The sequence below is a fragment of the Glycine max genome, chromosome 14, assembly GCF_000004515.6.
Source record: "Glycine max cultivar Williams 82 chromosome 14, Glycine_max_v4.0, whole genome shotgun sequence".
NCBI classification, from domain to species: domain Eukaryota; kingdom Viridiplantae; phylum Streptophyta; class Magnoliopsida; order Fabales; family Fabaceae; genus Glycine; species Glycine max.
Window position 1 is genome coordinate 1,600,356 of NC_038250.2, and position 24,332 is coordinate 1,624,687.

Sequence of the window (24,332 nt, forward strand, 5' to 3'; positions counted from 1 at the left end):
GACAAAAAGATGCGAACAGACAAAGAGGGATGCGAGGGAGGGTTCCAGGCATGAGCAGCGGATGTCATCATTCCCAATCGGTTTCACACACACAAAATAAGAAAATATTTATTGATATATATTAATTGTATTTACTAGTTTATTTATTATTAATTGTAGTAATAAAGGAAGAAAGAGAAAGAAATGAAAGAAATAGTAGGAACTAATTCAACTAAACACTCAAAGTCACAAAACTTATCCATCCTAATCCGAAGCTGAGGTTCGAGTGCTGACAGTCAGGCTCGGACTTCACCGAGCTTGTTGAGAAAAGCCAATGTAGTAATCATTAGCCCAATTTGCCATGTTACTTAATTAATTAATTTTTAGGTTAAGGTGGGATTTACATGCCACAAGAGGTGATAATTGGTGAAAATAAGGGAGAAATGATGAAGAGATATGGGCAACAAGCAAAGAGGCATGCAAGGGAGGGTTCAGGGCACAAGCAACAAAAGATGTCGTCATTCCTAGCTAGTAATGTCGTTTCACACACAAAAAATAAGAAAACATTTATTGATATTAATTGTATTTACTAATTTATTTATTATTAATTGTAGTAATAAAGGAAGAAAGAGAAAGAAACAAAGGAAATAGTGGGAACTAGACACTCAAAGTCACACAACTTACCTCACCCACCCTAATCCAAAGCTGAGGTTTGAGTGGTGAAAGCTAGGCTCGGACCTCACCAAGCTTCTTGAGAAAAGCCAAAGTAGGCACCCTAAAAAATAATGGAGCCTCCCAAAGCAAACCAAGAGAGAGAAACTCAAATAGGGTTTTAGAGAGATATAAAGAGAGTGAAAGTAAGAATGCAACACAACAACAACAACAACAAATGATGGATCATATCGTAATGAAGAAGAGGGGGCGTCCCTCCAAGGCAGATCTAGCTCGTCGCTCTGACAAATCTTTGGCCACCTCGCAACCAGACCTCCGACGGAGTCTTCGTCGTCGTCGGAATATGAGTTACAACATTGACTACCTCAACAAGGAAGATGAGGACCAGGAAGAGGATGAGAAGAGGCACAACAAGAAGTTAAAGCTCGTGGTGAAGTTCAACAACAATGAAGAAAAAGACAAGGATGAGGATGACTACATGCCAAGTCATAGAGGGGAGCGTGGGGTGCATGCATCGTATGAAAATGAGGAAGAAAAAGAAGAAGAAGGGAATGAGGAAGCGAAGAAGTATGAAGAAGAGCGTGAGGTAACAAAATGAAGTGCTGAAAATTTGAGTCAATGTCTACCTCATTTTTTTGTACCAATTGGTCCATAATTGAATTATGTTTACTATCTCTATCTTGTTTCCTTCTCTAGGGCTTTCTTTCGCTCTCTTTGTGTTGGGAATTTGGGGGAGATAAGTAACTAACATGTCAATTATAAAAAAAAAACTAATGCACACATGCAAACTCTCTGACTGTGTTTGCTTCCATTTTATTAACCCCCCTCTCTCTATGACTACAAATTAGATAACCTAGAATGCATTGTTGTTTGTCTCTGCCTCTATCTCCATCACATATTTTCTTACATAAACACAATATTTGCCTTTTTTTGTGATTTTGGGGTTATGTTATTTATTTTGTGTGTATTGGTTTCTTGTGATAGGTAAAAGGCAAAAAAGTGGATTCTAAAGGGCTCTACTCTACTTCAGGTTTGTGTGTACATTTTGTCGTAATTCTTAATTACATAATTTCCCTTTTTTTCACTATACCATGTTGGATACTAAAACGGGTGTGCCATTGTTTCTTTCACTACATAGTCCTCTTGAATTTCTTAACTAGGCTTTTTGTTTTGTTTTTGTTTCTAGTGTTAGGAACTCCATCAAAGCTTCCACCTGGGATTCCGTTGCCTGACAAGAGAACCTTGGAGTTTATCCTTTACAAGCTTCAAAAGTAAGGCGACTTTATTTCCCATTTTCTTTCTTCATGCATTCCTTTTGGTTTTAGTTGTGGTGAATGATCTATATGGCACTTCAATATTCAACTTTTATTGTTGCATGGTGATGCCATGCCTTTTGGTGAATTCATATAGGAAGGATACATATGGTGTGTATGCAGAGCCAGTGGATTCGAAAGAGGTGTGTGAGCTTTTCTTCTTGTGAATTTTTAATCTTGCTTTTGGAAGATAATTTGAGATGAAAGTTCAAATTATGTTTGAATGCAGCTTCCTGATTATCACAAAGTGATTAAGCATCCAATGGACTTTGCTACAGTGAGAAAAAAGTTGGAAAATGGATCTTATCCTACCTTGGAACAATTTGAGGTGTGTAAATGAGTCAATTGCTACTATTGAAGTTGAGGGATGTTCCTTTTCTTTTTTGAGATTTTGGTTGTTTTTGCAATATGATTACATGGGTTGTTGGAATGAACATGGGAGTTTAGTGGGTGGGCGTTTCAACGGTGTCCAGCTTACACATATGACCTCCTAATAGGATTTTCTCTAAATAAAAAATGTCATCGTTAAAGATCATGATATTATGGGATCTCCATGTGTACTACACCAATGCACACCATATAAAGACTCATTTTGTTGTTGCCCCCCTTAAAGAAATGTTAACTCATTGGCAAGTGTATCAAATTTGTCACAAGTAGTAAAGTATTCGGAAGTCCAAGTGTCGAATCCATAGGGATTTTGTTTGTACTTAGATTAATGCAAACCCAATCTAAAAGCAATAGATAAAGAATTTCAAATAAAGATAAGAAAATATAGTAGATAAGATAAATATTTAAAAGAAAGGATAAAAGATTTAAAGATAAATATAAAAGATAAAATATTTAAATTAAGATATGATAAAGATAAGAGAAAATAGAAGATAAAAATAAGATAAGAAAAGTAAAAGATAAAAATAGAAGATAAAATCAGAATATGATAAGGTTGGGACCTGCCTGCCTTGTTTGCCTAGGATGTATGAGTTTATGATTTTTCTTTATCAACTTAGGTGACTCTGTTCTACCCACATCTGTTCAATTACTTGCCCCTGATTCCTCACGATGACAAGCCTATTTTATTTATCTATCTTCCAAATTCATTTGCAAAGACTCAACAAATAAAATACATGAATATGAATTCTAGATGTTTGCAAGAAAGCATGGGCATAAAATATCATTCTATTCCTAGCAATGACTTTCTTATGAAATCCTTTCTTTTTGTTCTATTAGAAGTTACCCTCTTCGAGTGTCTAACCCCTTAAAACCAATGCATGCATACCTTATTTAAATCTTATTTAGAAGTTACCCTCTCCCGAGCGTCTAACCTCTAATAGAATATAAAGATGAATAATGCAAGATAAAAGCAGAAAAGATAATAGAATAGAAAATACCTTTGCATTGATAAATAGTGAGTACATCATACAGGCTTTACAATGAGAAAGGGGTGAAAGAAAGAGAGGGAGTAAATGAAACCCCTAGGAGAGGGGGTTGTTGTTATTCTCTTTTGCTTGGCTTGACTCCTTTTTATAGTTGTTGTAGTGGATTTGGGCCTGATGCTAAAAATCTTCCTTTTTGATATTTTTGATATCTTTTGGATTTGTTTTGCTTGTAACCATATCTTCTTGATAATTTGGATATTTTCTCGATCTTTTTCTCTTTTAATCTCTCCTTTTCATATCTGCAAACCATAAATAAGAAAAATATCAAATCTTAATATTTAAGGCAAAGATAACTGCTAAATAAATATTTTTAAAGATATTTTTAATATATTTTTACTATCAAAATAACTCATATTTAGCAGTTATCAAGAAACCCCTTCACTATTGAGATATCCTTCCACTTATAACATTGCCCCCACAACCACCGAACCCTTGGATATAGAAATAACAAATGTTCAATTGACTTCGATTTCTCTAGGCAAAAAGGGCACAATGCTTCTTTCTGTACCAACAACACATCTTTTTAATAGGTTGGTCCTTGTTGGTAATCTATCCAACATCACCCTCCATATCATCACTACAACTTTCGGTGGTAAATTAGTGTTCCATATAAATCATATGTCATCTGATTGTTCCTTGCCATTGCCTACCTGCAAAGATTTGTATGTAGACTTTGTTGAGTATATTCATTTTGCCTCAATAGGCCATTCACACTTGTTTTGTTGGTCTCTTTGCATCGACATCAAATTCAAGTCTTCGTATAATTGTTCTAGAGAGGGTTTCTCCCAATCAAAGCAGTCCCTATGCCACTCCAACATCCACTCCCAAATCTCCCCCCCCCCCCCCCCCCCCCCATCTTGCAACAACCCCATCTTGTTGGTTAGAAATATGGAAGAGCCTAGGATACTTATTAGCTAATGACTCATGGCCTAACCATGTGTCCTTCCAAAATCTAGTATTTTTTCCATCTCCCACCCTTTATCTCATTATAATATAAACCACTTACCTTTCTTCCCACCCCTACACACTTTTTTAATGTTCCTCCACCAAATTGAATATTCTCTTAAAGAATTACCATTGAGTAAATCTTTTCATGCCCCATACTTTGACTCCATTACATTGCTCCACAACATGCCTTTTTGGTGGTATAAATTCCACCTTCATTTTGCTAGTAATGCTACATTAAAAGTGCCAAGGCACCTTACCCCTAAACCTCCCTCATTTTCATCTCTATATATCTCATCCCATTTCACTCACTACTAAAAAAAGCCTTTTCTACGACGGTCCAAAATAGCATACAAAGACGGTTGTTAACCGTCGTAGAAGCTAACGTCGTTGAAAGTTAACAGTTTCAACGACGGGTGAGAACACACCATCTTAGAAAATAGCCACCTTTTGAAAACGGTGTCTACATAAGCATCGTCCTCGAAAGCTTGGTTTCGAAGACGGTGCTTACATATTTCAAGGACTCAAAATATTTTCCTATCACCTTCCCCTCCGCCCCAAAGGAACTTTCTTTGTATGGACACAATTTTTTTTAATACACCATATAGAATCTTAAATAAGGAAAAGAAGTAAAGAGGTAATGATGAAAAAAAAATAAAATTAATTAAGCACACTCTATCTGCCATTGAGAGGATCTTATGGCTCCACCCGTTAGTTTCTTCTCATACTTCTCCACAATAGGTTTCCAAGTCGCTTGTCTTCTTGAATTAGCACCAATTGGCATGTCAAGGTACACAAAAGGAACTTTGAAGAACCTACAATTCAAGATATCCACATATCTCTCCACTTCAACTCTTGGAAAAATTCACCTTCAAGTCCGATACTAGCTCAAAAGATCTCAAGATGCTCTTGATGTCAATTACATTATTCATTGTTTCTCTCAAAAACAAGGTGTCATCTACGTATTGCAATAGGTTGACCTCCACCTTATCTTTATCAATTTTAACACTTTGTTAGAGACCCTTTTTTAAAGCTTCCATCATTAATCCATTCAACCCTTTTGTGCCACTACGTGAAAGGTGAATCCCCTTCTCAAAGACCCCTTTGCATCTTGAACCACTTGTATATCCACAAACCTTGTGCATTAAAGCAGCTGCTGAATATCCACAATCCATTCAAACATTGTGCATTAGGCTACCCCTTATTATCATTTGAACCATTTTTAAAACGTACATATTGTCTTCCTGATTTAGTGATTTTGAAAGGCAAATAGATGATTTGAATGCAACTGTTGAATGCAGAGTGATGTATTTTTGATTTCCTCAAATGCAATGCAATTCAATGCGGCGGAGACCATATACCACAAACAGGTATAAAATTGACTGCTTTCCGTTGAAAAAATAACGCAAGTAGCTATTTTGTTGTGCTTGCTGTATGATCCCTATATATTTGTTACAGGCACGATCAATACAAGAACTAGCAAGGAAAAAGTTTGAAAAGTTAAGGATTGACTATGAACGTTCTCAGAGTAAGCTGAAGTCTGAACAAAAAACAAGATCTAATTCCCTAACTAAGAAGCTAGGAAAGAGGCCGCTGGGTCAAGCTTCACAGGAACCTGTTGGCTATGATTTTACCTCAGGTCCAACTCATGCTACTATTGAAGATGTATTGCCAACTTCCCTTCCAATGCAAGGTGCTGTATGTGAAGGGCCTGGCAATATTGATGGCCTTCTGGAGGGGAATGCTTTCTTGATTGATTCAAATCAAGAGAAAGTAGAAGACTATATACCAGGTATTACAGAAAAATGTCTATTTCATGCTATGATGCACAGAAACAATGTATGGATTAGATACATTCATATGATTATTTTAAAAATATACAAGATATGTTACGTGTAAGATACATATAAAAATTTATAATGATAAATATATAATTATAATTTTAAAAATCTAAATTAAAAGAAAACTTTTTTAATATTCTTAGTAAAAAAAATTATTGAACATATTTCGAATGAAAAACTTTCATTCCATTTAATTTAAATTGCAATATATTGAATCTGACATGTCTCTTGGAATGGAAAATAAAATTATAAATTATTGTCATTATAAATTACTTTTTCTATTATTTAAATATAAGAACAATTACAATACTATCAATCTTATTCCTTTCTTAAAATCATACATAAAGAGAATAATTTTTATTTTTGGTTCATTAAGGGAAAGTATTTCTATATTATACATGCTTACATGTATGTTGTAGTTATATTAGACTTTTATAAAATACTTTAAAAGCTTGGATACTTAACCAATACGCATATAGGTGAAGTATACAAAGAGTATTGGTATGAGATAACTGAAGCAAATTAAACTATTGTTGGTGCTTTATAGATTTGGATACTTTATTGGTACGTATCGGTGAAGGATCCAAAAGTATCGATATGGATATGGATATGTGAAACAAATTGAAGTATATGTGATTCATAGATTTCATGCCTTCGTTGTTCATGTTTGCATGCTCTCAGTTGGATATTACTGTCATTATCTAGCTATCTGCTTTTGACTGTTACTTTATTGTTCCAGGGAGGGATCTGCTCTCCAAGTTGGGAAGGAAACCATCTGTGCAAGATAATATGTCTAATCTACCAGCTACTAGATCGGATTCCTTATTTACAACATTTGAGGGTGAAGTTAAGCCACAGCTAGTTAGTGTATGTATCAAAGGGAGTGAATTCTTACTTCCAATCCTTGAATTGTTTAGCTTTCTTGTTTAAAGCATTAATGTTGTGTTTTTGGGCACCAGGTTGGACCACAAGATGAATATTCATATGCCAGGAGTTTGGCTCGTTTTGCTGCAACTCTGGGACCTACTGCATGGAAAGTTGCTTCCCAGAAGATTCGGCAAGCACTGCCACCTGACTGTAAATTTGATCGTGGTTGGGTTGGAGAGTATGAACCACTTCCAACCCCAGTATCAATGCTTAATAATCATGCCCAGCAACAACCTAGTTTAGCGACTAAGTTGCAGTCTACTACTGAATTCATAGAGGTTGAAAAAAATTGTAAGAATGTGGAATCCACCATGGAACAATATTCTGTTAATGGACCAATGCATGAGGGAAAACAGCCTACAGCCTGTTCTAGTAGTGGGCTAACATCAGATGAAAAATCATCCTTGTTTGGTTCTGATGGACCAAGACCCAATTCTCCTGTCAATCTCTTTTATCAGCAGCTCAATGTCCAAACCAGGAACCTCGACAAGTATGAGAACAAGGGTTCGAAACAAGTGGAATTCAACTCTTTACCCTCGAGTGATCAGAATAATGCCAGCTTAGTTGCAAAGCTTACAAGTAATAATACACCTGCAGCAGTGTCTAAGCCCAGAGAAATGGTTCCAAGTAACATGAATATTGGTTCCCAATCTCCTGGGTCACCTGCAAAACAATCATCTGGGGTGCTGGTTGACTCTCAGCAACCAGACCTTGCTTTGCAACAATGACATGGAATTGTTGTATTTCTGATGTGGATGTCTCCACAGGAATATATTGACTGATTGTGGAATTTCATTCGGCTTCTGTCAATTTTCATCCAAAAACCTTCTTGCATAAATGAGAAAAAAAAAAAAAAAGGCCTCTTCCATTTTGCTTCTTTAATTTGGAACAGATGAAATGAATACCATGTGCTTGGGAAGATTGTTTTCCGTTGGATGCTTATGTTGGGGATCTTATGATGGTTTTCTTAAGTAGGATTTGTCAACATAGAAGACTTGAGCAGATTTGACAGAAAACAATTTCAAGACTTTCCATCTTTTCCAGATGACAATTACCGAGTTAATGCAGCATGTCTGTGCTCTATATCCTAGAGTTAAAATCATATAAAACATTTAGGAGTCGTTCATGATCAAGCGTTACTTAGATTTTTCAATTTGTGGGCAATAAATCCTGTTGATGATGCTTTACAAATGGTTGAAATTCGGTTGCCTTGATATTGATTTCAGTAGATGATTATAACTTGTTTACCTGAATTGATGGGCAAGGCATCACTTGTTTTTAGTTCTTAATGCTGCTATATTTTTCTTACATGTCCCGAATGCAAAAAAACCTCAACTTGCTTTTCCTTCTTTAATTTTACCCGACTATGCTAGTTCAACATTTAAGTAAAATACTGTACACCCCTTCAGAACTAGTGTTTTGGGTGTTTCAGTGTAAATTTTTCTAGGTTGGCATAAATATTATGGAGGTTGGAGTAGCTTGTGATTAGAAGTATCAAACTATGGAAATATGAAGGTTGAATTGGCTTATGATTAAAAAATGATGCATTTATTTGAATCAAACTAAACATAAAACTGGTTAAATTATGTTCCTTAGTTCTCATAAATGACTTTATTTAGTTTTAATTTTCTTTGGAAATACGAAGGTTGAAGTGACTTATGATTAAAAAAAGTTGTTCTAAGTCTGATGCATTTATTTGAAATGAGTTAAACATTAAGATGGTTAAATTATGTTTCTTAATTAGCTCTCATAAATGACTCTATTTCGCTTTTTATTTTCTAATTTTTTTTTAAGATTCTAAAATTGTTTTAGTTATTGTAAATTTTAACATTTTCAAAATACTTTTATCAAAATTTTAGTGACAATGTGACATTAATTTGTTGCATTACATATTATCTCATAATTATTGATGTTAGATGATTTAGATCTATGTCATAGTTGAAAACTAATACGAACAAATCTTTAATAAAATTAACAATTTCTTTGAAAGATTAAGACCAAATGAAGTTATTTATAAAGATTAAAAACTTAAATCATATGAAATTTGATGAGTTTAGCTTATTTAAAAATATGAACATCTATGCTATTATTTTACACTTGGAAAGAGTTGAAAAAAAGAAGAAAAAAATTATAAATATAATAAAATTTATGATATGATAAAAAAGATAAAAATAAATGAGAAGTACCCAAAAGAATATATATAATAAATTTATGATACTCAGTCACCCAAGAAGCATTACGTAATCAAGTAGAAAAGTCCAACATAATTTTTCTTTCCTTTATTCTTTCTGGTTTACCAAATCAACCGTTATAATTCAAGCAGCAGCCAAATTCAAATTTGGAAAATCTTTAAATTGCCAAAACCTTTTTTACTATTAGCTTTGCTTGAATTCATTTATAAACGGAGACTCTTTTTATCTTAATGGTGAAAAGTTAGTTTTGATTTCATTATAATTCCATGCTATTGACATTTGAAATTCTAATTGTAATTTTAAGAACCTCCAGAAGTTATAATTAAAATTTTAAGATAGATTTTATGGTAACTCCGATATTTTGGAGAGTTTTGATACCGTTAATTCTTTAATCAATCAGATTATTTTTTTTATAAAACTAACACTTAAGAAACAATAACAAAAAAAAAATTCTAAATTCCAAAATATTTTTTTATAAAAAGTGTTGAAAATAAAAATTTCAAAGTTCAGAATTCTAAAATTATATTTAATCATATTTTTTTTATTTAAAAAATTAAAATTTTGAAATTTTTAAAAAATAATGAAAAAATTACATAAAGTTTAATTGGTAAAAAACTATGTCAAAAGATAGAAACTCTCAAATTTTAAGTTTCAACTCAAATTACTGGCTTTAATTTCATGTCTAAGTTTTGCGTGTCAAACAAACACTATGTATGCTTTTAATTTCTTGAAGAATGACATATGGCATTCTTAATTTTGTTAAATTAATATGTAAATGTTATTAAAATTTTGAATCTTTGTTAAATATAAACTACTTAAAAATCCATAATTCTACAAGTTACTTTCTAAAATACGTTGCAATTATAAATTTTATTTAAATTGAAAAATATGCCTAAATTTTTTAGATAGTATCTTGCTAGTATATATACACATATCTCAAAATCACGCTCTCTTTAATAAATAAAAAAAATCAGTTTGTTTAAATTTATTTGTTGAAAAAAAGTGTTTTTAATAAAATAAATTATTCTTTTTATTTTTGTGTTGTGTTTGTTTAAATTTTTTTGTTTAAAAATAATAATTTTTTACTTTTTTCAAAAATCGAATTGCACCTACTTTTTTTAATTTTAAACAAACCCCCCAAAAGGAGGAATTCACGAGGGACAATTTCTGGTCGATCGAGGACAAAGATGTGCATTTATTATAAAGTAGCTACATTAACCACAAGAAGCAAAAAGCAAAGATATTTCAAAGACTCAAAATTTATAGCTTTGCTTGACATTACGAGACTTTTCTTTATGGCCGATCGAACACTTGATTCTTGTGATTGCAGAAGGTAATTAAATAGTAAAGAGATTACTAGAATGTGCATTAAAAATCATTTAGTATAATGGATAAAACACTAATTATTAAAATTGTCTTTTTAAATACACAATCTTTGTCTAATAAAAAAATTAATATAGATATATTGTAAATTTATATTCATAAGTATTATTGATAAAAATACATTAACTTTTTACACTAAAAAATTATTTATTATTTATTATTGCTATAAAAAATATTTCTTATTATAATGTATTATATTGTTAGTATTTATATTAAGAGTTTTTTTTATAACAAACACTATATTAACGAAGATTAAACCGATATTAATTAAATCGTTGGTCCATGGTATTTGTTTTGTATAGAAATCACTCATTTATAATTTAAAAATTATGAAAAGAAATTTAAGTCCATAAAGTAAAAAGTATATGTTACGGGGTAAGAGAATATATGTTGAAAAAAACTTTTAATTCAATAATTAAGAAAATATAAAGTTATAAGATGATATAATATTCATCATTTTATGTATATATGGGTGAATTATCAAAACTCTTACATTTATTCAATACATATAAAAATCATCCCGTATCTTTGAAGCATACTTCACAAACAGGTAGCATATGAGAGATCTACAAGTCATTAATTAATAACTGAACATTAAATATCAAAGTTAAAATCTCTTTAAGAATTTTTATACATGCGAATAGAATAAGCTACGCCGTTGTACAGCAGATGAAAACGATCAAAGAATCACAGATGAAACCAATAAAACGTAACCTGTAGTGTTGATGGCATCAGCAGAACCTGAGCCTCTCTCTCTCTCTCCATTCACAAGAGTGATATATATATATATATATATATATATATATATATATATATATATGTGTGTGTATGTGTATATATATATATATATATATATATATATATATATATATATATATATATATATATATATATATATATATATATATATATATAAATCTAACAACTAGGAGACCTTTTGGCACAACGAGCAAACGAAATCCGAAGGCTATGCCTTGATTTCTTGCTGTTAGATAATGTTTGTGGTTTGCCCATGTTTTCCTTCGGGTTTTTCAGAACACAAACATTGCCATCGCATGTGTATTTTTGAGATTCTTCAGGTGAGCCATCGGAGAAGCACCCGAAGATGTTTGAGAGGTACATAGCTATTGAGAATAATAACAACTAATGATCGGAAATATACAATAGAATTGACTCTCAAACGATTATGTGATGCCACCCCGTTCTGTATATATAGTTGCGGTAATTGCGGCCACTAGGCATATGTAATTAATTAATGTATGGTCAAGGTTGGCTTGCCGCTTCAAAAATATGTGTTCCTTATTTGTTTATCAATATTTAGGGTCACGCGTTGCCTTCATTCAGGGAAAGTCTCACATTACATGGTCAAATGGTTTATTAGTATCAAAACGTGTTGGATTATTGATTGCTTATTTTTCCGCGTGTGTTAACATCTTCCATTTTAAATTGCTTGCTTTCTAGAACTGCTAGTATTTTTTTTAATCTTATTCTGCCTCTGATATACAGCTTGGTGCACATATATATTCATCTATTATATGAATAAGATAAACATAGGGATTCATTTAAGATAAATTATTCTCATATCATGTCAAAAAGTGAGTTTAAACTTTAATTTAACCCTACAAATTAGCTTGTAAGATAAGAATTGTTCTCCATTTACATGGTTTATCTCGATATTATCTTTATTTGATGTTCAATATGTTTCATTTTTTTTTCTCGATGTTTATCCGTCACGTGAAACTTTTACCACACTCCTCTATTTAAATATGACCACAAAGCTAAAAATGAAAATGCTATAGCAACTGAATATACTTGTCTAGGAAATAAAAAGTAAGAAAAAAAATGTTATAACAACTGAATGTACTTGTCTAGGAAATAAAAAGTAAGAAAAAATAATAATTATTATATCGAAACATAAAAATCATATAAAATACTCGTTAGTTAATTTAAGGATAATGGTTCCGGAGTCTTCATTAATATTTTTTTTCAGAAGAAAAAAAACAAATGTAAGATATGTTTTTTGGGTCGTGAAATATATATGATTTAGCAACAAATAAAATATGTTTTCGTTAATGACGGTAAAAAAATCTCTCAAAATTCGAAAGCAAAAAAAAAAAAGACAAATATTTGCGACGTTGTATGTAATGCATGCCGACGACTAGTAACCTTGCAAGGGGTCAAAGCACGTGGATTGCAAAACAAAAAAAACAACTCAACTAACCCATGGTAGTATGATACATTGACATGGTCAAAATTGAGTTCAAAAGACAAAAGCTAATATACATAGGTATTGGGAACTCCAAATTTAAGAAATGAAGTTTTACCCACTCTGATCAACAGGCATCGATCGCTGTTCGTTGAACAGTGCACCCGTCAAATGTTCGATTTAACTAGTATTCAAATCTTCATATTCAGTATTATTAGATAATTAATGAATAGCATAATTTTGAATCTCTTGTTCAAATGCAAGAGTAGAGATAAGAAAATGTTAATCCATGGAGGATTAATATAGCTTTAAATATGTAAAGAAATGATACTAAGGAGAACATGAAATTAGAATCAATAAGCTACTAAAATTCATTAGAATTTCTTGCTAACAAAGAAAAAAATTCTTCGTTATAAAGTTTTCCATTCTCAGTTGATCACGTGCGTTATTACAATTTTATAAAAGGTTTTTATTGTTTCATTTTTAATCTTAAATTAAGGTAATTGAATATAAACGCATCCCTCCCAAAATATTATTTTAAATAAGTAAACGAAATAAAGTATGGAATTTTCAAATATTTTTAATTTCATAAAATCTATTAAACATAAAAAAATACAAACAAATTCAAATAAATTTATTGAGAAAAAAATATATTTTTACCCTTTTAAATAACTTATTGACTAGAATAAGTATAAGGTAGATGAATATATATAATTTCAAAAACTTTTAAATGTGAGGGAGATACTTTGATGTTTGATTATGCACAAATTTGTGAATACATGTGTGATAAAATTGCATTATGATTACATGATAATTCCTGAATTCTTAAATCTTTTTCATTCGGCCGATTTCATGTTAATTATCAATGGTGATAGGTCTCACATTGTGGAGGAAGCCTGTTATGTACGACTTGAGGATGTTACCTACATTGCCATTGTTTTTCTTGATCATTGATGGCCGCCCCATATAGTACTACTAGTAGTAACAGGGTTGGGAAATAATGAAATTTCAAATTAGTACTTTTTTTGCAAAAATGCGGAAATATCCAAAAGATGTGGACTCCGTTAAAATGAAGGTCATATTAAGAAAAAAATGTCCTTATCATATTGACACTTAGTGACTTTATATAATATTTTACATATGACTTCAAAAAATATATATTTTACACTAATAAAATAATGCATCATTTTAACCTAAATTCACAAGTCTAACACATTTTAAAACATAAACTAATCAATTTTTTAAATAAAAATCAATTATGATCCATTTAATTATTAAAATAAACCTAATTAAATTAAGTATTTATTTTTTTAAGAAAAAAATACACGTTGGGAATTCCGCATTTGAAAAGCCAAACTCCATTTGTACTGCACATACAGTAAGACTAATTTGCTTGTACATTAGTTTTCTTTTAATTTTTTTTGAACAATCTGCTTTTTTTTTTATTAAATTGGCAACCTGATCCAAGCTGATTTGGTTCTAGTTATGATTAAAATTAAGCAAAACTAAACCAAACAAAATCCACTGGTTTAGATGGAAAGACCATCTAAAACCAAACTGTGGCTACCCCTGGGACCTAATAGTGAGACCTACTGCATGTTTGGTTGGGTGTTTACACCAGTAAACATGCGTAACCTTATACTTAAAATACTAGCTTCTCCGTCAATTTAAATATCTGAACGTGGATTTGTAGGAAAATGATATCTTAAAAGCACATCCAAACACACTATTGGATTTTTTTTTTTCTATCGCTATTTCACGCACACACAAAATGCATAAAAAGTTCATTAGAACCTTGTTTGGCCAGAAAACTAACACAATAACACTTTTTTTTTTATCAGTAGAATAACACATAGGCTACCCGCACATTGAACGTGCTGAATAATAATCTCCTAATCCCTTTTAACTAGTGCCTGAATATTATTGATTCTGCCCAACATGAAATTTTAATAGAATTTTTTATTTGAATTAAGTTCCAAACTAATTAAGACCTAACAATATATAGAATAAGATTGAAATTGTCTGATTTGTTAACATGACAATGACATCAATTTTTATATTATATATAATTAAGTCACAAACTTGATAAAATATATAATTACAATTAAAATATATTTATAATAAATAAGTAAAAAAATATATAATTTAGGTAAAACATTGTGTATTAAATTAAGTCAGAAAGTTCAATCATTAATAACTACGGGTAAAGTTAGTGAGACAGATAAGTCATAAACATTACTAATTACAGTTGGCTTATTTTTAATTTGGTGTACTATTTGATTAGATGATGTCACAAAATATTTTGTAATGTAATATCAAATATTGAATTTTGATACTTAAAAAAAAATCATCTTAAATTTTGTGTGTATATTTGTCATAATCACATTACATATCACAAATAGTTAAATTGATAAAATTTACCACTCGCTTTAAAGTTGTGTACTTATGTGGGTGCATTGATCCTCCAAAATAAATATACTAATAGTCAACTATGAAACTTTAGGGACTTTTAAATTGAAAAACTTGGAAGTTTTGAATCCATAACTTGATCTCTCGGAGGGTTATGCACCTGTAGCTGGCTTCTTTCCATCAATGAATAAGCCCATGGTTTTGAACCACCGCATCAGATTTCGATGTTCCTTCACATATAGCCATGCTTGAAGAAATTTAAAGAGGCTCTCGTTCACTCCTCTCTCCTCAATGTAACTGTGAAACGCATCTCTCATCTTTTCATCTAGTTCTCTGTCATTTACAGAAAAGACAGTCAAAACTATATAAAAAAAAATGCCTGCTGCACAAAACATAAGAATTTCCAAGCGAAATTTAACAGGTATATGATAAAACACAAAACGGGCATTCTAGGACAACACGCGTATTCGCATCTTCCAAAAGTAAGAAATTTTTTCTTCTCCCAAAATGCAAAACACAATTCCGCAGTTTCTTCTCCTTAGTCCAGCCTATCTTTTCTCACCAGGGAAAGAACATCAAAATGAATCAATCACATCATATCATTGACGTTGACCTTAATTAAACACTCACAATTGAGTTCCAAAACGAAATGAAGTAACTCGCACGGTAGAGATATTTTCAACAATAGTTATTACTATAAAAAAAACAAGAGTTCTGAGTGGAGGGCATTCTACTTCATCTCCATTCTTTTAATCCAAAATTCCTAATGTCTACAAAAAATTTCAATGCTTCTTCCTACCTATATGTACTATTTTGGTCATATCACTAGTTAACATGAGATCTCCAAGACACATGCTTACCCCGGGGATTACACATAACTTATAGCTTGCAAGATTGAATATTTGTAGGTGATCCAATAACAACACCTGATAGCGAGTACAATCACTAAGATTCCAATGCCATCTTAGAACTTCAAAAGATAACTCATGCAATAAGTATTGTTCCCCACTTAAATCATATCACCAGTAAACGTTGAATCTCTGTCCATGTTTGATATATCTTTTTCCACCTTACACTTTCACATACTCTAGAGATTGCAATGACATTAATTTAAGAGTTTAATGGTGATGCATGAACTGTGTATAGTTTTGTAAAAATCGTGATTTGTGATTGGATGATGATGTAAAACTATTTTAAACTATGAGTGCATACTTTTTTTCTTCTTAATTTAATTACCAATCTCCAGACCTACACTACAGAAGCATAAACCCTAAACAAAGAAAAATTGAGAGCAAAGAGGACAGAACTGACGCAAAAACAGGGCCGGTGTATTGGGAGGGGATGAGAAGGTAGCCGGAGTCCTGGACCTTGGGCCTCATGGAAACAGAGTGAATCCCAAGAGCATCCTCGTACAAACCGCAGAGGAAAATCAAGGATTCGTTCTGCTGAGGTTTGGAGACGTCGACGTGGATGAAGAGCTGGTCGATGGCGGAATCCTCGTCCTCGGGGGTCAACAACCGCATGACATAGATGCTCACCTCTTCGTCGCCGTAGCTGCGCTTCAGAACCGGACCGTGCGAGTCCAGAGCTCCCTTCACGATCGTGAACGGCGAAGGAGGACTCACTTTCTGCTAGGCACGTGCCACTCTCACGTGAGTTAGTCAATGTCTAAACCTAAAGTAAAACCCTAGCACACTAACAGAGTGAGAGAGAGCTTACAGGGGGCATGTTCATTTTGGCGACTTCTTGATAGTGATCCTTTAGAGAGCGGAGGAGCATTGAGTTCACGGCGGAGGAGATGCCGCCACCTCCCGACGAATATGGCCGCCGGAGAGCACCCACGGCGCCGACCAAGGCTCTCTTCCACATTTCTCTATCTTTCCTTCAATTCCTGCGCTGTGAGATTGTGTTGTGGCAGCAGCTCAACCCAACTGAGACTACTCAACTCAAACATTTCAACAAAATTATATTAAGAGTTTAATTTATTAATTAATCACAAAAATTTTAATTACAATTTTTAGTATTTATTATAAAATCTAATTATCTTATTATGTATGTATAATTTATTTTCAAAGAACAAAAACCATTTTTTAGATGTTTTTTCAACAAATTGTTATGATTGTGAAAATAATAAAATTGACAATTTTATTATAAATTAAAGTTTGATACTACTACTAGTATTTAGTATTAGAAGTTATTAAATTTTATTTTCTCATTTTTTTCTATATAATTCATTTTTTAATATAAAATTAATTAATATAAATACTTTTATATTTTTTAGGCTAATTATTTTTTAGTATATGCTATTAGAATAAAAGGAACTAAAAACAACTTTTCAAAAATTTAAGCAACTAATAAAAATGTATTTTATTTTGAAGAATTAAAAAAATTATTATCCAAATTTAAATGATTAAAAATATATTTAAGTTTTTTTTAAAAAAAACTATTCTTTTAAATTAAGATTACGTAATAATTATTCTTTTATTAACATTGAGAGAGACTACTTTTATTTTTATTCAGTAGAAGAATTACAAGAATGATCAACCATGATAACCCTACCGCAAAAGTAGCCCATGAAGAAAAATGCTCTTAAGTATGTCTTCGATAAAAAAATGTCCTTATGATTTAATATTGTATTATTACTTGACAACATACATAGTTATATTAAGAATTATGCATCGAAAAGTATTTTTTATCAATATTATTTAAACAATATTCATTGGATTAAAAATAATTTTCTCGTAAATGTAACTAAACATGAATCAATTTATTTAAACATGTTTAACAAAGAGCAGTTATATTTAAACATCATTCTACAGAAAACTTTTACCATTCAACAGTACGATCTTTACAAATTTGACATGTTCTTTTGCATTACAAGGTGTCCAAACACAAGCTAAAATCAATTATACGAAATCAAGTTTATTGAAAATGAATATAACAAGCTCCAATTCGCACACATAATGTATGTTTGATTTGCAATTCGAATTGTTGTAACACACATTCTAATGCAAATCCAACAAATAAAAATAAAATAAAAGCACAAATAAGGATCCTGATGCATTGACAAAATGACTTATGCCTCAAACGTAATTTTATAACAGAAAATCAAACATGCACAATAATTGTGCTTAAAGCCTGTTTGCATCTGACTCAAATCAAAATTTTAGTTGCAGCTAAAAATTTTGCTTTGGAAAATTTGTGTCTTCTCCGTTTGAGATATTTCAAAACAGGGTATAAATTGCCAGACACTGTCCTTTTCCTCATCAACCATTCCCATAACAGTCGATTATAAGCAGTTTTGACAGAACAGCCATGCATCACACCATTCCACAAAACAAGGCCCCTCTCAGCAGAAGCACCGTTAGGTAGCAGTACCACATCACACCATGCAGAAGGAATCCTTCATCCTTTTGAATCAAGAGCTTCTTCCAAAGCAATGATGTTGGAAAATTAATTTTGCATTTCCACAATAAATGGAACAAAGCAACAGGCAATCATATTTCTTCCATAACATGGGCAACTGAACAATTTTCATTTCATGAGAAACCTCAAACAAGGCACAAATTGAAAGCCCTGATCTTTCTGACTTGTCAAAGGAGACATCTTAAGATTCAAAATCTGTATGACCAACAACTTCTTACTATATACAGAAGAAGTTAATAATGCTATAAGTACATTTTGGGGCAACTGAAAAATACATGTGATGTGAGAACTCTATGAGCTTCGGCCATGAAGGGACTTGCTTGCTTGTGAGGCTAAGACCATTGCCTTGGCTCTTGTGCTCATCAGCATCAATTCCCTCACTGCACGACGCTGATGTTGCCGGGCATTTTTAGCTCGCTTCGGAGCTAATCGGTTATCCCTTTCCACAAATGCAAGTCTGAATTTTTCGGCTACTGATAATTCAGTGGAACTTGAAGATGGAGAGATGGGCTTCAATGCAAACCCATGCATTGTCCATGTTCTGGGATCAATGTCCTTGACAACTTCATCATCCAATATGATATTTTGTAATGCTTCCCGAGGAACCTCAGTTCCCTTAAACCCAAAGGGTGATGACTTAGGATTTACTACAACACGTGGGCACTCAGTGGAAAAGTCCTCTAAAGAATTTTTATCAATGTTTGGCTGCAAATAAAATAAAATAATCACTTCTTGAAGAAATGTCGGCCATGAAAAAATATTAAACTACTAGCAACTTCTATTTTCTATATGCAATGAGAATCAAAGAAAAATCCTTATCCATCCATCATGCCTATTTTTCCTAATTCTCACTCCATCCCCATTGGCTGGAGGAAGTGCAGCATATGTGTCTCTACAGCAACCAATGCTATCATAAAAACAAAGACATCAAACTACGAAGGAAATAAATGAATTTTTGCATTTCAGTAAGGACAAAAATTAGCATTCAATTACAAATTAGACAGAAGTTTTCAAGTTCATACCCATACTAGCCACCTGAGTGATTGTGCCCCACTAGCAATTTCTTTTGTATCAAGCTCCTCCCAAGAATCCTCCTCCACATAATCATCAAACTTTGGTTTAAATATACCCAAGCATCTTCGTGCAGTGTTGTCAGTCCTTGGACACCCTCTGCAATATTAATTATGGTTCATTGCCTGTTATGAGTTTTGTAATGATGTAATCCCAGTCAAGACACAGTCTTGTATCCAATAAGATTATAATTGATTAGACAAAAAACTGTGTAATAAAGTAGGAAATTACTACCATGAAAACACCAAAAAAAGAAAAGAAAAGAAAAAAGCACCCTAAACAATTTTAAAATTACATGATTTTCCACCTTTTTAATTTAATTTGATTTTTTTTAAAAAGAGAGAATAAAAATAAAATAACTTTCCCAATACCTACAACTTCCCAAGTTTCGGATAACATTTCCTTCGTGAGAATAGACATCAAATTTTTTATATCAAAGCCAATTTTTGGCATTATAAATAAATAAGTAAATATGTTTTGATCATCTTTAGAAGAGAACTCAATTTACATATCCTAACGATAAAAGTATGATGGATACAATAGTAACAAGAACATGGTACCTAAAGGGCCCATTGAAGCAAAAGTACAAGTTTTCAGATTATGTCTTAAATGATAGACAAAATACAGTTTAAAACAAAACAATGAACAAATTGCATTAACAAAGAAATAAAACTTAAAGTGGATAACACAAGATATGTACCCGCATCTCAATGTCTCCAATAAGTGGCAGTGCTTCACAAGCTCAGATATACCATTAGCAGTAATTTTGGTGCACCGGCTGCAAATAGTCTCAATATATCAAGTGATTCTGAAAGAGAGAGAAGTATAATATAAAAAACACACTACAACACTACAAAAATGTTTGTTAGCATCACATCAATCCTACAATATGCTAACCTCAAGGCAAGTTGTTGACGGACCAAAAACAAGGTGAAGAAAATTAATAATAACCACATCCAGTAGAAGTAAAACCATGAAATACAATTAAAATTACAATGGAAGAGGAAGATCTAAGCATAAAACTCAATCTGCATTCATCACTCACTTCTAATAAACTCATGATATAGTTCAAACAGCAAAATATTTTATCAAAATGTGCCTACCAGCTGGTCCATTGAATGGGACATATGACATGCTCTTGTAGCATCAAGTAAGCTTCAGAGTTAAGACTACAAGCTAGAGCATATTGCATGAAATGTCTTCCGAAATTTGAATATACATGAAAAGACTAAATATTATGAAAATTCTTGTTTTTTCAGCTTATTTATTCTCATTTCTCAGACATCAAAGATTGATTGCATTACAATTAAAGCATAGTAATTGTTTCATTTTTAAAATAAAATAAAAAATTATAGTTCTATACCTTATATCTAGAGCTTTAATGAATCTACATACTTCAGCTGCTTTTATCAAGCCAAAATCAGAGACATCTGAGCCAGAGACATCAAGGATTTCCCAGGAAGTATCAGCTAATGCGATCAGGATATCATCATTCAACAATTTTCTTCTTCTAGCAATAGCTGCCACTGCTATCTGTCATTAAGCATAACTAACTTCTTTATTTGTATTGTAAGTATGTATAAAGTACATGATGCAGGATGAAAGATTCTTTTTGTTCTTTTTTGGGGGAAGACACATTATAATCAAAGATTTTTAACAAGGGATAAACAAAGAAGTGTTTAGGACAGTGAGCGGAACACAAGTTTCAACCACTTAAGAATATTAACCGGGTGCCTCAACAAAGGATATTTCTTTAGCAAAGAAAGTGGGAAATCCTGGAGAAACCTTTGTTTCTCACACATTTACATTGAGAACACTATAAATTTAGAATTTCACTAGTTGACAAGTATGAGCATTAGGATAAATGACTTATTAAAGGATTTGAAGAATCAGAATCATTCTCTAGCAACCTACCTTTATATCAGCTGGCAAGTTGATAGCAATTTCACTCAAATCTGCAATAATATCCTCCAAATGTCTTCCAAGAACTCCAATGCAAAGGCTGACCAAACTCGGAGGCTTTGTCTTCATAGGCAGTAATCCTGCACAAAAATTTCTCGAATAATTTGTTAATGCCTATTATGTGGCACATGCTTATGAAAAAATAACCGGTGCATGGTACCACCAAGGTTTAAACCCTAAGATCTCATTTAAACTACCGAAACCTCTCACAACTAACACCCACCTAGTGTCTCCTTCAAAGAAAACAAATTTTACTCATTCTATTCAGGGGCAAAACTCAAACTGAGCTTCCATTTTCAGCATAATCCAGTCATACAAACACAGAGTCTAAGGTCAAAACCAAATTAAACAATGAGCACTTGCCACAAAACCTGGCAACATGATCAAAACTGAAACCAATCGCAATAAAAGGCCCAAATGAGTGTTTAAGTGTTTTTTGTTTGTTTTTTGAAGTTTTCTACTTAAAATTATCACAGAAACAAAGAACCACTGCATTTCAGAGTTAGTATTGTTTTGTCAACGGTCTTTCAACTTCAATTGATCCCCAAAACAGAGCAAGTGCAATTGATCATGGGGCACTGAAAGGTGAAAGCTTTACATAAACATAACACCCCATCTCTAAAATACAAAAGCAGATTGAAAGAGAGAAAAAGGGGTTTAAAAAATACCGGGAAATTGAGGGTGGGTGATTGAAATGGAGGACTTGGATTTGACGTTGGATGGAGGATTCAAATCGAGATTTTGCAAAGAGGTCGCTAATGCCTTGGCACCTTTACCTTTATCCATCCAAAATCAAAATGAAGAACGATGTAACAGAACGTGCCCTTACACAATACCTCCTCAACTCTGAGGAACCAATTTTGACGGTGTTATCAACTTATTCTAATCTCTCTCTCTCTTTCTTTTGTTCTTGCGACCTCCTTTGGCAAAATTAATTATTTTCTGTATTAATTTTAATATATTGTTGCCTATCGATTTTGTTAAAAAAATAAGTAGTACGGTTACTACGGTATGCAGTACATTTTTATTTTTATATAATAAAAAGTTATAACAAACTAATACTTTTCAATATATTAAAATTTATAATAAGTAAATATTTTTTAAATATATATAACTTATGTTTAAATTGATAATAAAAAATTAAATTATAATATAAAGTTATTTTTTTAACTATTGTTATGTTTTTTTAGAAGAAAAAAACTGTTAAAATCTAATTGAAAGATAAGGATTACAAAAATGGTATATTGAAATAGACGAGCAGTTAAAATGATTAAGTATATATATAATTATATAGAGATTTTAAAAAGGGTGATTTGAGATTATTAAAATATAAATATTTCGATTCATTGCAAAAATAGTTGGTAAATATATTAGTGCTTTTTAATATAAATTATAGGTATTTGTCAACTCATCTTTGGGGACAACTTATTCAAAGAGAGTATTTGGATAATATGAGATAGGGGTGTTCGTGACCTAACTCATTTTACTAACTCAACCTTTTCATTCTTAAAGGATTTTTTTTAATGAGAGAAGTTAAAGAAATTAGATCAATTTGTTTTAAGGATAGATTTAGAGTTATATTTTAGGTCATTTCAACCTAGTCCAATGTCATTTTTTTAAAGTATAATATTTTAAAAAAATAATTATATATTGATAATACAACTCCTTAATTAAGAATAAATAATATTTTGTTTGATATTCTATTATATTTATATTATTTATTTTTAAAAAATATTATAAAATATATTTTAATTATAATTATATACTTCTTTAATTATGTAACCTTAATAGTATTAATATGTCAACAAGTTAAGTTTATCCAAGTTTATTTCATATATATTTGGCTAATCTTAATCCAATTGGCATGGGTTAGAAACTTAAAATTCATAAAAGTTGTTTAGTGAGGAATAAATTTATTTTAATTTTCTTTAAAATATATTTTAAGACGATTCTAGGTTCAAGAATCAAATTAGAATTGATTATTCTAAGACGATTATTTTTGTGAAAATCATCTTAAAATATATAACTTTTCTAAAACAATTTTATAAGAACTGTCATAGAAATTTTTTCAATAAATTTAATTATAAAAATAATTTAAAACCGTATTTAAAAATGTCATGAAACCGATATAGAATCATCGTTTTGCATCTGCATCTAGAAATAAAGTATAATTATTTGTTTCATACTACAGCATTAGTGATGATATATAGGACAGATTAAACTCATTAAGTATTAAATATTTCAAAAGTAGGTTTGGTTTGTTACAATCGGCAAAAATTAAACATACAATTGTCGTATCTCGTTATTAAATTAGTTAGGCTTTTTGTCAAGTGGGCAGCTGTCCAGCCTACTTAATTAGAAAACGAGATTTTTTTAGAGTTTAATTTTTATGTAGTACTAGTATAAAATATTTATATTATTAATTAATACTCCAATTATATTTTTTTCCATTATATATAAATATAAATGCTCTTTTAGATATTTTTAAAAATATAAGTTATTAATATTTTATGTATTTTGGTGTTTTATAATCATTCAATATTTTTTATTAATCCCTTATTTATGTTATTTAT

At 31.4% G+C, this 24,332-nt stretch overlaps 3 protein-coding genes across 4 annotated transcripts; 1 reads left to right on the top strand and 2 right to left on the bottom strand.

The window, feature by feature from the left end:
* The first annotated feature begins 779 nt into the window (after positions 1-779).
* On the top strand, positions 780-8,526 carry LOC102669285 (uncharacterized). Its single transcript, XM_006595669.4, has 9 exons — positions 780-1,237; positions 1,636-1,681; positions 1,838-1,922; positions 2,062-2,107; positions 2,194-2,292; positions 5,644-5,712; positions 5,801-6,134; positions 6,923-7,050; positions 7,143-8,526. The coding sequence occupies exons 1-9, from the start codon at positions 869-871 to the stop codon at positions 7,836-7,838; spliced, it is 1,872 nt and encodes a 623-aa protein (XP_006595732.1). The 5' UTR covers positions 780-868; the 3' UTR covers positions 7,839-8,526.
* A 6,712-nt stretch (positions 8,527-15,238) lies between these two features.
* Positions 15,239-17,257, bottom strand: LOC100780497 (mitochondrial acidic protein mam33). Its single transcript, XM_003544814.5, has 3 exons — positions 17,020-17,257; positions 16,612-16,928; positions 15,239-15,633 (listed from the first exon to the last, which is right to left on the bottom strand). Exons 1-3 carry the CDS (start codon positions 17,167-17,169, stop codon positions 15,453-15,455), a joined length of 648 nt encoding a protein of 215 aa, XP_003544862.1. The 5' UTR covers positions 17,170-17,257; the 3' UTR covers positions 15,239-15,452.
* A 1,559-nt stretch (positions 17,258-18,816) lies between these two features.
* LOC100784617 (protein AMN1 homolog) lies at positions 18,817-22,686 on the bottom strand. Of its 2 annotated transcripts, none has more exons than XM_003544821.5 (6): positions 22,428-22,686; positions 21,712-21,839; positions 21,161-21,330; positions 20,498-20,575; positions 19,749-19,896; positions 18,817-19,431 (listed from the first exon to the last, which is right to left on the bottom strand). In XM_003544821.5, the coding sequence occupies exons 1-6, from the start codon at positions 22,543-22,545 to the stop codon at positions 19,018-19,020; spliced, it is 1,056 nt and encodes a 351-aa protein (XP_003544869.1). In that variant the 5' UTR covers positions 22,546-22,686; the 3' UTR covers positions 18,817-19,017. The 2 variants fall into 2 exon arrangements, with proteins under 2 accessions (XP_003544869.1, XP_025981279.1); XM_026125494.2 differs by having other exon boundaries at positions 21,712-22,337; positions 22,428-22,566.
* Positions 22,687-24,332: the final 1,646 nt, after the last annotated feature.